This window comes from Octodon degus, unplaced genomic scaffold, assembly GCF_000260255.1.
Source record: "Octodon degus isolate 3935 unplaced genomic scaffold, OctDeg1.0 scaffold00104, whole genome shotgun sequence".
Taxonomy (NCBI): Eukaryota; Metazoa; Chordata; class Mammalia; order Rodentia; family Octodontidae; genus Octodon; species Octodon degus.
In genome coordinates this window covers 3,011,918-3,025,876 of record NW_004524680.1, presented here as the reverse complement: position 1 = coordinate 3,025,876, position 13,959 = coordinate 3,011,918, and the positions used below count along the sequence as shown (strand labels likewise).

The 13,959-nt window shown below is 57.2% G+C and overlaps 2 protein-coding genes across 6 annotated transcripts in view; both read left to right on the top strand.

The window, feature by feature from the left end:
* Ppp1r16a (protein phosphatase 1 regulatory subunit 16A) overlaps positions 1-10,542 on the top strand; it is a 34,528-nt gene extending 23,986 nt beyond the window's left edge. For all 4 annotated transcript variants that reach the window (XM_023723855.1, XM_023723854.1, XM_004638866.2 and 1 more), the window contains 11 exons: positions 3,203-4,132; positions 4,970-5,040; positions 5,114-5,259; positions 6,433-6,536; positions 6,605-6,729; positions 6,832-6,957; positions 7,038-7,113; positions 7,196-7,325; positions 7,446-7,611; positions 8,041-8,708; positions 10,510-10,542. In XM_023723855.1, the coding sequence (XP_023579623.1) occupies positions 3,874-4,132; positions 4,970-5,040; positions 5,114-5,259; positions 6,433-6,536; positions 6,605-6,729; positions 6,832-6,957; positions 7,038-7,113; positions 7,196-7,325; positions 7,446-7,611; positions 8,041-8,415 (1,578 nt within the window). In that variant the 5' untranslated portion in view covers positions 3,203-3,873 and the 3' untranslated portion in view covers positions 8,416-8,708; positions 10,510-10,542. The remainder of the gene's footprint in view (positions 1-3,202; positions 4,133-4,969; positions 5,041-5,113; positions 5,260-6,432; positions 6,537-6,604; positions 6,730-6,831; positions 6,958-7,037; positions 7,114-7,195; positions 7,326-7,445; positions 7,612-8,040; positions 8,709-10,509) is intronic.
* On the top strand, positions 8,732-13,239 carry Gpt (glutamic--pyruvic transaminase). 2 transcript variants are annotated; one of them, XM_023723856.1, is made up of 12 exons: positions 8,732-9,543; positions 10,655-10,820; positions 10,926-11,015; positions 11,086-11,194; positions 11,320-11,453; positions 11,545-11,788; positions 11,918-11,997; positions 12,074-12,210; positions 12,297-12,471; positions 12,571-12,726; positions 12,808-12,920; positions 12,993-13,239. In XM_023723856.1, exons 1-12 carry the CDS (start codon positions 9,482-9,484, stop codon positions 13,081-13,083), a joined length of 1,557 nt encoding a protein of 518 aa, XP_023579624.1. In that variant the 5' UTR covers positions 8,732-9,481; the 3' UTR covers positions 13,084-13,239. The 2 variants fall into 2 exon arrangements, with proteins under 2 accessions (XP_023579624.1, XP_004638922.1); XM_004638865.2 differs by lacking the exon at positions 8,732-9,543 and adding an exon at positions 9,568-10,131.
* The last annotated feature ends 720 nt before the right edge of the window (positions 13,240-13,959 follow it).

Sequence of the window (13,959 nt, the reverse complement as noted above, 5' to 3'; positions counted from 1 at the left end):
ATCGGCAAAAATTACACTACTAGGGGCCAGGGAGATGGCTCAGTGGAATAAATGGTTCCCTGGCAAGCGCAAAGGCCTGAGTTCAATCCCGGTTCAAAAAAAAAAAAAAAAAAAAAATTACACTGCTGTGCAAACAAGTATGCCATACAGAAAAGACTGATGCTGTATAAAAAAGGTCTGTAGAACTGTACAAAAAAAAAAAAAAAGATGGGTCCTAAGTTTGAACAGGTAGGTCATTAAATGAGAAATATCTGTAATAGGTTTTGCTACAAACTAAGTCTTCTAGTTGTGAGTTGTACGAACCCCTTGTTTTTTTTCTCCCACTTGGAAACAGGGTTTCAGCATGCAGTTCAGGCTGGCCTTGAACTTCTGTCCTCCCGCTTCAGCCTCCCTAATGCTGGGATTACAGGCATTCGCTATTATGCCCGGTTGAGGAACCCATTCTAAGAAGCCTAAGTACCACAAGAATGTGAAGTCTCACAGAACTAGACAGAGGGCAGGCAGGCTGGGTCGGGGACTCGTTTCATTTCTCGTTTCTGCCTACTGCCCTCCTACTCACAAGCTTTCCCCTCTGGCATGCACCCCAAGAGGACTGTGGCAGTGGGGTGGGTGGGGTATGCTGTGCACCGTGCCTCAGGCGGGGCCAGTCAGGTGGCCCCACATATGTCTCCCTTGGAGCTGCTGGAGCCTGGGCTCCCACCTCCATCATGGGCGCCCCCAAGATGCACTCTGCAGTCTGGGGACCGCTCAGTGGTGTTCAGGCTGGGGGCTGGGTGTGGGCAGTAGCCAGTGGTCTTCCAGGAGGCTCCTCCCAGTTGGGTCCCATATTTCTGTACAGCTTACCTGGACTGAGAACTGAGAACTGGAATAAATCAGCCAGATTATCTCTGTTTGACATTCCAAGGAGGCTTGGGGGAGGATTTATGCATTAGGGCAAGAGCTGCCCTGCTCAGCCCTCTCCAGGTCTGGGTGTGGTGTGATCTCCTTTTGGTAGGACTCTGAAGCTGACTGCTGAGTGTGCTGGTAAGCTGGTCTGTCAGTGGCTGGGATAAGGGACTGTATCCTGGGGAAGTTTCACTGGGGAAGTCAGGATCCAGGTCAGCAGGAAGTGGCCTTTCCTTATGAAACTTCGGACTTGCTGCCACTGGCCTTTGGCTGGCCCATCCCGTCTAAGGCTGGCTTCTGCAGAGAGACCAGGCAATGTTGGAAGAAACTAAAGGGCTGGACTCAGGACTCAGGCTGGAGGGAAGAGGTTTCTAAACACCTTGGGAAGAGAACTGCATGAAGTAGGGAGCCCTACCCCGTGTGTGTGTGTGTGTGTGTGTGTGTGTGTGTGTGTGTGTGTGTGTAAGCATGCGTAATGGGCCTGCAACTCCCAGGTTCCCTCTTCTCTTAGAGGAATCTGTCAGTGGGGCAAAGGCCTACCTGAAGTCCCACAGAGATGGTCTTTAGAAAGGTGGAGGAGGTGAACCCCAGGGGAGGGCAGACTCTATGTGGCTTGGTAGTCCTTGCTGGATTTATTCTTCCAATTACAATCAGCAGGGTTATGCTACAACCCCTTTGATGCTCCTCATAAGGAGGTCAAAAGCCAACATATCTTCCATTTAAAAAATATCAGCCATCCTAAGGTGGTTTCTCTTCTGTAGGACAGGGCATGAGTCTGGCTTTTCTTATGTTAAATGATGGGGTAAGGATGATGTCTCATAAGTCTTCTTTTTCCTTCCTGTGGCCAGAGATGAGGCAGGTGGGGTCATGTGCCTTGCTCGTCACTGTAATTCTTTCTTTCTTTCTTTCTTTCTTTCTTTCTTTCTTTCTTTCTTTCTTTCTTTCTTTCTTTCTTTCTTTCTTTCGAACTAGGGATTGAACTCAGGCCCTTGCACTTGCCAGGCAAGCGCTTATTCTACTGAGCCATCTCCCTGGCCCCATCACCGTGATTTCTTAGAGAGGGCTGTGGGTTTGATGGCAGAGTACTAAAGACAGAGTTTTGGGTCCCACCTCACCAGCCCTGTAGGGAAGGGGGGTATCTACTGCAGGTGGCAGCAGAGAGGCAGGGCTCTGCCACACGGCTGAGTTTGTCCTTACACAAGAGGAGCTGGCAGTGTGCCCGCAGGATACAGCTGCCTGTCTTGGGTGGGGATGCTGCAGTCTAAAGGTGCTAGCAGAACTTGGGAGCCCTGGGAGGGTATTAGGCCATTCCTGTCTGCAGTGATCAGCTGAGGTGGCCAAACTCAGGAGCAGAGTGCTGCTGAGAAAACTCTTGACCTGGCAGAGCACACACCATGCTCAGGCTGAGAGCTCTGCTGTGTCAGCCCAGTGATCCTCTGGCCAGACTTGCAAGAGGCTACCTCTAGCCAGTTAGCACTGTGAAGTGTGGCTCCAGGTCTCAGGAGAGGACCGCCTTTGGGTCTAATGTGACCATGGCCTGGCAGCAAGGGGTGTTTATGCAGACACCTTTGTACCAGCCGGGCTGGCTAGAGGAAAGATAAGCTAGAGGGTAGCAAGGCCTTGCTCCTTGAGGAATGGGACTTGAGGCAGGGGTCCTTCAGGCATTGTGTGGCTGGGCCCGTGAGAAGCCGGGTGACAGCGTCTGGGCCTGTGAAGACCTCACTGACAGTGTCAGGTGTGATACAGGACTGCAGCCAGGGTGGGCCTGTCAGCTGGGCTGTGTTCAGCTGAAGCTCTTGCCTGTGGGTCCTGGTGGGCTGCCAGTGTGTTTCCATGGGATCCTGGCTGCCAGTACAACTCAAGATAGCTGAAAAACTGGCTGACGGGGGGCTGGGTGGTAAGGGGCCAGGGTGCAGGTCAGGACAGGCCAAGGCCTAGAAGGCAGGGCCTGACAACCCTTGAGCCATCCCAGCTGAGCTCTGGGAGGACACATTGGCCTGCTCAGTCCTGGGGCAGTGCCTGGCTCTGGGGCAGCCCCATGGGGACAGCTTGGCTGTGAGCTGTCCTTCTGGTCCTGAGGGCCCGGCTGTGCAGCTGTTTCTGGAAGGGTTGGTGGGAAGCCTAAGATGGTTCTGGTCCTGTCCTTTCCTGGTGGTGTGGGGCAGAGTAGACCCTCCTAGGACTGTTGTCCTGCCGTGTGCTATGTGCAGAGAGAGGGCCTCAGAGGACCCTAAGATGGCAGGGAGCCTGGTCGCACCTGAACCTGCTGCCCCACCCTGTGAGCTGGCCCCAGTGTCCTTCCTTATTTGTTCCTTAGGTGTGTGCAGCTGCCGGAAGGGGAAGCTCCCCAGTGCCCTCTGTGCCCTGGCCACCTACAGATCTTCAGCCCTGGACACTGTGAACCAAGACTCTGGGACTGAGCACACACCCTGTCCTGGGCTCTGCGGCTGCACCTTCTCAGTGCTGATGCACTGACGAGAAGGCCGGCAGGAAGGGGTAGGAGGACTGGCCATGGCTGCTCCAGGCCCCACCTAGGCTCCTGAGCCCTGGAGGGAGAGCTCCTGGGGGCTCTCAGGGTCCTGCTGCTGATGGGCCTTCCTCTCAGTGAGGTCCCAGGAAGTTGGGACTTTGTTGTCTGGGTAATTACCTTCAGACGCTGGACTGAGGCCGGGCAGGTCTCAGGGCCACTTCCCACAGGTCGTGCCCCCTGACCCCACAGGGAGGTGAGGTACTGTTGTGTAGAGGCCCTGCTGGTGGAGCAGCTGAGGGCTGGGCCTGCCTGGGCGTGCTGTGGGCGCCCCCTATGCTGTCTTTGCTGCTTGGGCCTCTTGACCCAGCCTTGCCAGGGGCAGAGGGCACCAACCCTTAGGAAGGGGATGCCCCCGAGGGTGCCTGATCAGCCAGCTGCCCTACCCTTCAGGCCCTGCCTGGCCTCCAAGCCCCCCATTGTGGTGCCCCAAGCAGCCCTGTGGGCAGACATTTGCCATCATGGCCGAGCACCTGGAGCTGCTGGCAGAGATGCCTATGGTAGGCAGGATGAGCACTCAGGAGCGGCTGAAGCACGCCCAGAAACGACGTGCGCAGCAGGTGAAGCTGTGGGCCCAGGCTGAGAAGGAGGCCCAGGGTAAGAAGGTCCACAGGGAGCAGCCACGGAAGGAGGCAGCTGACCAAAGGCCACAGAAAAAGGTCCTCTTCCTTCCTAGCATTGCCCTTCTAGAAGCTGCTGCCCGAAATGACCTCGAGGAAGGTGAGTATACTTAATCCCAGGGAGTGCTGGGTGTGGCCTTGACTTGTGCTGGGGTTTAGGGCTGGGCCTAGGCTTGTTCATAGCTGCCTCTGGGTCTGAGCTGGTTCTAGCTCCAGGGGACCACTGGGTCCCACGCTTAGGAATGCTTGTGGTGGGATAGCTGTCTTTCAGCAGAGTCACATATGGAAGGTCCTGCTGAGAGGTAGGACCTGCAGAAGTACCCAGTGATGGCTGATAGCCCACACTGCATTTGGCCTGTGTGGGAGGCTGCCCAAGTCCTGGTCCCTGCTTGCTTGGGTGCTGAGGCCCCACCTCTGTAACGTGGCAGGCATTGAGGGTGCACTTGGGATGACTTCTCTCCATCAGTCCCAGGTCCTGTCTTTGGCTCCCTCCTCTCCATTAAAACCTTTTAGGCTGCCACAAGTCTGGCCTTTCAGCTGCCTATTGCACCCCCAGGCCCTGTGCTTACAACCCCACTGTGTGCAGGGCTCTGGGGGTGGGTAGAGTACTCAAAGCTGCTGCCTCCTGTGCCCACACTCTAGGCTAGTGCTTTCAATGATACAAGCAGCCCGCCATGGCACATGTGCCGTAGGCTCCCCACCACTGCCCTAGGCTGTAGCAGCTGTGAGGGGAGGGGATGTCCTGGGGCCTGAGCACCTGGGGCCATGCTGTAGGAAGGTGGGGGCTGCTGGGCCTCCGGCCTACGTGGAACAGACTGACCCTTGTGTGCTCCTGAGCTGTAGACCTGCCGCTATCTGCATCATCCTTCCCCAGCGCTTGGCAGCAACACAGGACAGTGACAGGCCTTGTACCAATCTCACTTCCTACTTCTTGCAGTCTGCCAGTTCCTCAGGAATGGGGTCAGCCCAGATCTGGCCAATGAGGATGGCCTGACAGCACTGCACCAGGTTAGCCTGTAGGTGGTGTTGGGGGTGGTTAGGGCCTGGCTAGGCTCAGGCCACTCAGGGTGCTTGTCTGCAGTGCTGCATAGATGACTTCCAAGAGATGGTGCAACAGCTACTGGAGGCCGGGGCTGACGTCAATGCCCGAGATAGCGAGGGCTGGACGCCTCTGCATGCTGCAGCCACTTGTGGCCACTTGCATCTGGTGGAGCGCCTCATCTCCCGGTATGACCCACTGGTCCTCTGGTAGGGAAGTCTTACTAGTGACAGCCTAAGTGGCTCCTTTACCTAGCTCCCCAGTCCTGACTTCTGTGTCTCCACCTCTTCTGTTGACCTTGGTGGTCTTCTGGGGAATGAATGCATGCTCAGCATGGATTTGAGTCTGTCTGGCAGCCTGGACCTCCAGCTCCAGCCTGAAGGCTTTTTGTTTTCCCCTGTATTTATTTATTTATGTATTTATTTTAACATATTTGGCACAGTGTCTCGCTGTGCAGCTCACACTCATAGTGATCCTCCTGTTTTCAGCCTCCTCAGTGCTGGGATTACAGGCATGCACCACCACACTTGGTCTCAGTGTGCCCGGGGTTGGGGCTGGCGTGGCATGTGGGGCCGTGGATAGAACCCCAGACCCTGTGCTTGCCTAAGCACCTGGGGTTAGTTCACTGAGCTCTCTTGCTCACCCTTTTCCCTGTACTTTTGGGCAGGGAGGGGTACCAAGAATCAAACTCAGTATCTTGTGCTTGCCAGGCAGGTGCTATGCCATGGAGCTATATCCCTGGCACCATGAGGGGCTTCTGGGTCTGCAGTGTTGAGGGTAGAATTGGTGAGGAAAAGAGGAGCACAAGGACCTTGTGGGCTAGGATAGGGGACGCCTGGGCATCCTCACCCAAAGGTGAGAATGAAGGTGGAGCAAGTGACACTGGTGTTCAGGAGCTTCTTCCTTTTCCCAGTTCCATGTTTCTCAGGACTGTTGCCATCACTGTTGTGCCTCCTTGATGTGGGGTGGAAGTGCCACTGGCAGGATCCTGGGGTTTCCCTGGGAGAAGGTGATGGGCTATAGGTAGGCTATAAGCCCCAGGTACCCTCTGACCGTCTTCCTTCATGGCACATGGGGACCCCCTCTATGTTCTGTGCTGCCTCCCACCCCCAGCCTGCTTACCCTGTTTGGGGCTTCAACATAGTCCTTGCACACCCATTGCAGGTATGCCCACTGTATTTATGGGAGTAGATGGGGAGACTGTAGGATGGCCACTCTAGCTTAGGGGAAGCCTATATTTCTTCAGGTAGTCCTTGGCTGAAGGCCTCTCAAGAGGACCTCTCAAAAGGTCTCTCCTCTCAAAGGGGACTTCCTGAGTGAGGAAGGTCCTAAGTGTAGGGCCTTGTCCATCCTCCCTGCAGTGGTGCAGACCTCCTGGCAGTTAACACTGATGGAAACATGCCCTATGACCTGTGTGAGGACGAGCAGACACTGGACTGCCTGGAGACCGCCATGGCCAGCCAAGGTGAGTGTGCCACACCTGCCCATGAGGTGGGCCCCAGGAGGGCGAACTCTGAGCCTGCTGCCCTGCAGGCATCACCCAGGACAGCATTGAAGAAGCCCGCGCAGTGCCAGAGCTGCGCATGCTGCATGACCTCCAGAGCCTGCTGCACACTGGGGCTGACCTCAATGACCCCTTGGACCATGGGGCCACACTGGTGAGGATCCTGGGCCATATTAGTGGGCCTGCCATGGGACTGAGGGGCATGCTGCCGAAGGGATATGGGGTCAGGATTCAGCAATGGGTGCTTGCTCCACAGCTGCACATTGCTGCTGCCAATGGGTTCAGCGAAGCAGCTACCCTGCTGCTGGAGCATGGAGCCAGCCTGAGCGCCAAGGACCGAGACGGCTGGGAGCCACTGCATGCTGCAGCCTACTGGGGCCAGGTGAGTTTGGGCAGGAGCAGGTGGGCAGGGCTCCTGGCCCTAGCGTGAGCACTCCATAGCCTTGGCTGACTGGCCCACAGGTGCATTTGGCAGAGCTGCTTGTGGCCCATGGGGCTGATCTGAATGGGAAGTCGCTGATGGATGAGACGCCCCTGGGTGAGCACACAAGGCAGCCTCCACTGGTGTGTGTGGGGTGGTGGTAAAGGTGCTCTTGACACCTGTGCTTACCTCTCCTCAGATGTGTGTGGGGATGAGGAGGTGCGGGCCAAGCTTCTGGAGCTGAAGCACAAGCATGATGCGCTCCTGCGAGGCCAGGGCCGTCAGCGCTCCCTCCTGCGCCGCCGTACTTCTAGTGCAGGCAGCCGAGGGTGAGCCACCTACCTAGAACACTGCCTGACCCTTTGTCCCCAGAGCTGTCATCCCGCAGGAGCCAACCACAGAACCCTGGGCTGAGTCCCTTTGCCATTCTGTCCCTTCCCCTCCCCCAGGAAGGTGGTGAGACGAGTGAGCCTGACCCAGCGTACCAACCTATACCGCAAGGAGCATGCCCAGGAAGCCATTGTGTGGCAGCAGCCGTCGCCCAGCAGCCCAGAGCCACTAGAGGATGATGAAGACCGCCAGACGGACGCCGAGCTCCAGCTTCCACCCCCAGAGGTGAAGCCCAGCCCACACATTGCCCCTATTTATTTATTTATTGTTTTGGGTTTTTTTTGACAGTCTCATTATGTAGTCCAGACTGACCTTGAACTCACTATGTAGTCCAGGCTGTCCTTGAATTTGAGGCAGTCCTCCAGCCTCAGTATTCCCAGTGCTGGAATTTCAGGCATAGACTACCACACCCAGGAGCCCCATCTTTTAAATGGCTCTGGCAGGTGACACTGGGGTGGGACCTGTCACTACTGCCTCTGATCAGTATCAGTCACCTCGTGGAGGTGGCAGGATGAGGGCCCTGCTCTCCTGGATGTGCTACAACCACAGCCCCTCAAGTCTGTCCCTCTCCAAACTCACAGCCTTTGCCCAAGGCCAGGGCAGGCAAAAGAGAGCATTTTCTGATGTCTTCTGGGTTCCTGGTTCTGTCTACAGGAAGATGACCTCAGCGTGGCCAGGTCACACAATGGCCGGGTAGAGGGCCCCCCAGGGCGGCACCTGTACTCCAAGCGGCTAGATCGAAGTGTCTCCTACCAATTGAGCCCGCCGGAGAGCATGGCTCCCAATGACCTGGTCCGGGACAAAGCCCACCAAACCCTGGCAGATCTCAAGCGCCAGCGAGCTGCTGCCAAGCTTCTACGACCATCACCTGAGGGCCCGGAGGCCCCTGAGCCTAGCCTGCCGACTGACACTGAGACCTCCCGTTCAGGCTGTGGCTCCAGGGCAGGCGGGGACCCACCCCTGCTCAAGCTCACAGCCCCTTCGGAGGAGCCCCATCTGGAAAAGAGGCCCTGTTGCCTCCTCATGTGAAGGCTAGCGCTCAAGGTGGCAGGGTCCCATCCCCAGGCCCAGCCGGAGTGTGTGCCCTGGTACTGCAGGCAGGCAGCTAGTGTAGTCTCTCCAGCTCCCTCTTCCAGGACACTGGCCCTTTCTCAGGGATGTACCTGTGGCAGACCCATACCTGCAATATCAGCTGCAAAGACTATCCTGTGACTCTTGATAAAGGGCTGTTTGCCATCAAGTCTTCCCGTGTGTCTCAGCTGGGGAGGGGCAGGCTGTGTGGCTGCGTCAGGTGCCACCTATGCCCACAAGCACCCAGGCCTGTAGGTGCGCGCTAGGACTCGCATATGTGGGAGGGAGGCCCACAGCACTGTGAGAAGCCTAGCCTTTTCCCACACCCTCATTTGCCAGGTTCAATCTCCTCCTCCTCCTCGGTAACTCTTTGCTTTCCTGAGGACAGTAGGGTGCTTTGTCAAGAGGTCCTATGGGGCCACGGCTGGGGGTGTCCTTGCAGAGGGGCCAGGTCTCTGGCCTGGAAAGGGAAGTAATGTTTTCCATAGGACCCCTGGGGCAGAGCCAGTGAGGCAGAAGAAAAGGCATAAGGTTGGCATCAGACACTTCCTGGCTGTTCCTGGCATGCAGCCTGATGCTGGCCTGACTGCCAGCTTTGGTCTGGGCTGGTATAGGTGACAAGTATTTGGCCACTCACACTGAGCTGGCTGGACGCAATGCATCAGGGTGAGAGGGGTCCCTTAGGGGCCTCAAGCTGGAGGACTGAGGGTCTTAACCCAGTCACCTCTCCATGGCAAGCAGTTTTGGTTAGCCACCAGGGCTGGGTAGGTTTGGGCTACTCTCTCCTTACCAGGCACCAACCTGGTCAACCCTATGTCTCCTAGGCCCTCCCTCCCTCTAGCATCTGTTATTGGAGGGCTGGTGTCCTTAGCTGGGTTGGGGGAGGGCCAGAGGCTGGCTGCTGGTTAAATTTAGTGAGTGGGATGGTATAGCTGCTGAAGGTCCACCTGCTACTGCAGCTGCCACTTGGGCCCTGCTGCCAGGGAGCGGGCAGTGGCTAGCTCTGCCTGAGGCCAGGTCCATAATGACCTGTGCTCTGGCCTGTGAGCTGAAGGTCACTGTGGCAGCAGAGACAAGAGGTCTAAGGTGAGAGAGATGTGTGTGAATGTGAAACCTACCCAGGGTTCCTGGTGCCTTTTCTGAGCCTGCCGAAGAGCAAGGCTACTCTTGGGGCTGACCAGTTGCCAACTGCTTAACTCAGCAGGCTGGCTCCCTGACCCTTGGTCGCATAGGCTTTGATGCCAGCCAGCGTAGAGGCCAGTGTGGGCCAATCCTGAGCACTGCCTGTCAGACTCCCTTCAAAGCCTGTGGAGGTGGGGCTCTGAGAGCCTATAGTGGCTCATTTCTTTTTCTTTCCACCAATCAGGAGTGAAAAGGAAGAAGACTTAGATTATCCTGGACCTTGGGTGTGGCTCCAAGGACAACCCCAGGCTGACCTGTGGAAGGGCACGAGGGCAGCTCTGAGCAGCCCAGGGCAAAGTGTCCGAGGGTCCAGCACTGGCTTGTCCTATATCCAGCCCTCCGGCCCTCCCCCTAGCATCTTGCAGTGTTGATTAAGGACCAAGGTCCAACCCCAGTGCTTTTTCAGCCTACAGACCATGACCACTGGCTGGTGGAACCCAGAGTGGGAACTCACCCCCAACCCTATTCCTAAGGTCTGGCCCAGTTACTAAGGTAACAGGTCTGCTGGCCCAAGCAAAGATGGGGTTACTGAGAAGGCTAGGTCTCAGCAGTGCCCTGCTAGAGCAAACCTGCAGTGGCCTTTGGCTCCAGTGTCACCTTGGGGGTCACACTGATCATCCCTGCTCAGCTCTACCAACCCCTCAGGGCCACTAGGCCTAGGAACTGAGCCCTCCCCTCCCCTAGTACCCAGTCCGGCTGTCCTTACCCCCCACACGGGTCTCTTGCTTTCTGTCATGGGGACACTGGGCCTTGCCCCAAGTCCCGCCTGCCACCTCACCCACTCTCTCTGGCTCCCTGGGGCAGAACTGTGCCCAGACTGGGGCGGGGCCCAGGCAGCTCCAGCTCCTCAGCACTTTCTGTCCCTTTCAGTGGAGCCAACAGCCTGCAGTGAAGAAGGTGCCCTCTACTCAGGCTCCCCTGTCCAGCCCTGATTCCATGATCCTGGGTCGTGTGTCCCCACCCTCATTTCTGGATCTGCTGCTTCCTGAGCCACTTTCCTACCTGGTCTGAGCAGAGTCATGGCCCTGAAAGCAGGTGACAAGAGCCAAGCAGCAAGGAATGGGCTGAAGGAGAAGGTGCTGACGCTAGACACCATGAACCCGTGTGTTCGGAGAGTGGAATATGCAGTTCGAGGCCCCATAGTGCTTCGAGCATTGGAGCTGGAGCAGGAGTTACGACAGGTATGGCCTGGGCCCCACGTGTCTTTCTGCTCCATCCTAGTGGCATGAGACAAGGGCTGTGGGGCTGACTGCCCCATCTTATTGCCTGCTCCCCTTCCCTTCCAGGGTGTGAAAAAACCCTTTACTGAGGTCATCCGTGCTAACATCGGGGATGCACAGGCCATGGGGCAGAGGCCCATCACCTTCTTGCGCCAGGTAAAACTGCACTGCCTGTAATGCCCCCTTACTCTACGTCCCTTGTCCTCAGCTCTCTCTCTCCTCCCAGGTCCTGGCCCTCTGCGTCTACCCGGATCTCCTGAGCAGTCCTGATTTCCCAGAGGATGCTAAGAGAAGGGCCCAGCGTATACTGCAGGCATGTGGGGGCCACAGTCTGGGTGAGTACTGGCGGCAGGCAGGCTCAAGCCCCAGGGAGCAGAGTCGGGTGTGTCTCTTGGGAGGAACGCAGGGGGCCTTATCACCCTCGCGGGCCTGCTCTCTGCTCTGCTTGGCCGGGGTCCAGGGGCCTACAGCATCAGCTCTGGCATCCAGCTGATCCGCGAGGATGTGGCACACTACATTGAGAGGCGCGACGGAGGCATTCCAGCAGACCCCAACAACATCTTCCTGTCCACGGGGGCCAGCAGTGCCATTGTGGTAGGCTGGGCCAGGACAGAGGACACAGGGGCTTAACGTGGGAGGGGTGCAGCCCCCAGCCCCACCGGCATTGTGTTACTCCTCTCCCAAGACTGTGCTGAAGCTGCTGGTGGCTGGCGAGGGCCGCACGCGCACCGGAGTGCTCATCCCAATCCCCCAGTACCCGCTCTACTCAGCCACGCTCGCCGAGCTGAATGCTGTGCAGGTGGACTACTACCTGGATGAAGAGCACGCCTGGGCACTGGATGTGGCTGAACTGCGGCGGGCTCTGCACCAGGCACGTGACCACTGCCGCCCTCGGGTGCTGTGCATCATCAATCCAGGCAATCCCACAGGTAAGCCCTGCCTGACCCCGCCCTTCTTGGCTTGGCCCCGCCCTGCACCTAGTCCTTATCGACCTTCCCTGCCCCTCCTTTTCGGGGCCAGAGCCCCGCCCCCAAGTGCCTGCTGTTCCTGCACCTCAGGGCAGGTGCAGACCCGGGAGTGCATTGAGGCTGTGATCCGCTTCGCCTTTGAAGAAGGGCTCTTCCTGATGGCTGATGAGGTACGGGAAGGGGCACGGGAGGGAGCAGGCAGCCAGGTCACATGCAGTCGGCCCTCACGATGCATGTGTTTCGCAGGTCTACCAAGACAACGTGTACGCAGAGGGCTCTCACTTTCATTCATTTAAGAAGGTGCTCACGGAGATGGGTTCGCCATATGCGGAGCAGCAGGAGCTCGCTTCTTTCCACTCAGTCTCCAAGGGCTACATGGGCGAGTACGTGTGGCCTGTGGGTGGGGGTGGAGGCATATGGTGCTCTCAGAGCCCCCCTCCGGATTTTGACACCCACCCTCACCCCATAGGTGTGGGTTCCGTGGTGGCTACGTAGAGGTGGTAAACATGGATGCTGAGGTGCAGCGGCAGATGCTAAAACTGATGAGTGTGCGGCTGTGCCCTCCAGTACCAGGCCAGGCCCTGGTGGACATGGTGGTCAGCCCACCTGCGCCCTCCGACCCCTCTTTCGCGCAGTTTCAGGCGGTGAGCAGTGGGGCTGTGGTGTCTGGTGGCCCAGAAGCGGACTCGGGCTTGGGGCTGCAGCGCCCTCCACCTTCCTAATCACCCCTTCCTTGGCCACAGGAGAGGCAGGAAGTGCTAGCTGAGCTGGCTGCCAAGGCCAAGCTCACTGAGCAGGTCTTCAACCAGGCCCCAGGGATCCGCTGCAACCCAGTCCAGGGCGCTATGTACTCCTTCCCGCGCGTGCAGCTGCCTCCGCGGGCAGTGCTGCGTGCTCAGGTCTGGAGGGCTGGGGACTCAGCCTGGGTTGGGTGATCACTAGGGTAAGCACGGCACCCTGACTACTCTTTACAATACCAGGAGCTCGGTCTGGCCCCGGATATGTTCTTCTGCATGTGCCTTTTGGAGGAGACCGGCATCTGTGTGGTGCCTGGGAGTGGCTTTGGACAACGGGAAGGCACCTACCACTTCCGGTGAGGACCAGCCTGCACAGCCCGTCCTCCAGCCCAGCCCCTGCCCCTCGGCTTACCACCCACCCCTTTCAGAATGACCATTCTGCCCCCGATGGAGAAGCTGCGGGTACTATTGGAGAAGCTGAGCCATTTCCATGCCAAGTTCACTCTGGAATACTCCTAAGGCAGCTCTTGGAGCCAGGCTGGGCCACTGCAGACTGACTAAGCCCAGGGACCTAGAGGTCTCTGGAGCCCTTGGGACTTACTGCTGCTACTACAAGGGGCTGGACACTTGCTTCTGCAGTTCCCAAATAAAGCTGGGTGCCAGTCTGTTCCTGGAGACTGTGTACTGCTGCATGGTTGACCCTGCCTGAAGAACCCTAGACCCACCCTTCAGGAGGAGTGGCCAAAGAGGATGCCCAGAAAGGGGTTTTCGTAGCTAGGGTCTGTTAGTCCTGGAGACACTGCCTTCCTGGGCTGGGTCTCTGGTGATTTGTGGCTTGTAGACACTGACCATTCACATAAAAATCGGAAGAGGCCAGGAATATAACTGAGCAGTACAGTGCCTGCCTGGCAAGCACAAGGTCCTGTGTTCGGGTCCCAATACTCCCCCCACCAAAAAAAAAATCAGAAAGATGGGCCAGGGAGATGGCTCAGTAGAATAAGTGCTTCCCTGGCAAGTGCGAGGGCCTGAGTTCAATCCCTGGTTCCGCCAAAAAAAAAAAAAAAAAATCAGAAGGGCTGGGGATGTCCGGGGAGATGGCTCAGTAGAATAAGCGCTTCCCTGGCAAACGCAAGGGCCTGAGTTCAATCACTGGTTCCACCAAAAAAAAAAGAAGAAAAGAATGTGAAGGCAGACCACCTGGGTCAGCAGAGCCTTGAAAATGGGGCTTGACAGCATATCCCAGAGATACATAGGGGTACCAGAGGGACACAGCAGGCGGAGCATCTTGGGAGGACCCAACAGCTTTGTCCCCAAAACACAAGGATGAGTATCTTGTTAGTGCACTGCAATGTTCTTCTGAGGTAGATGGGGAAATCCCTGTCTTATGCATGAAAA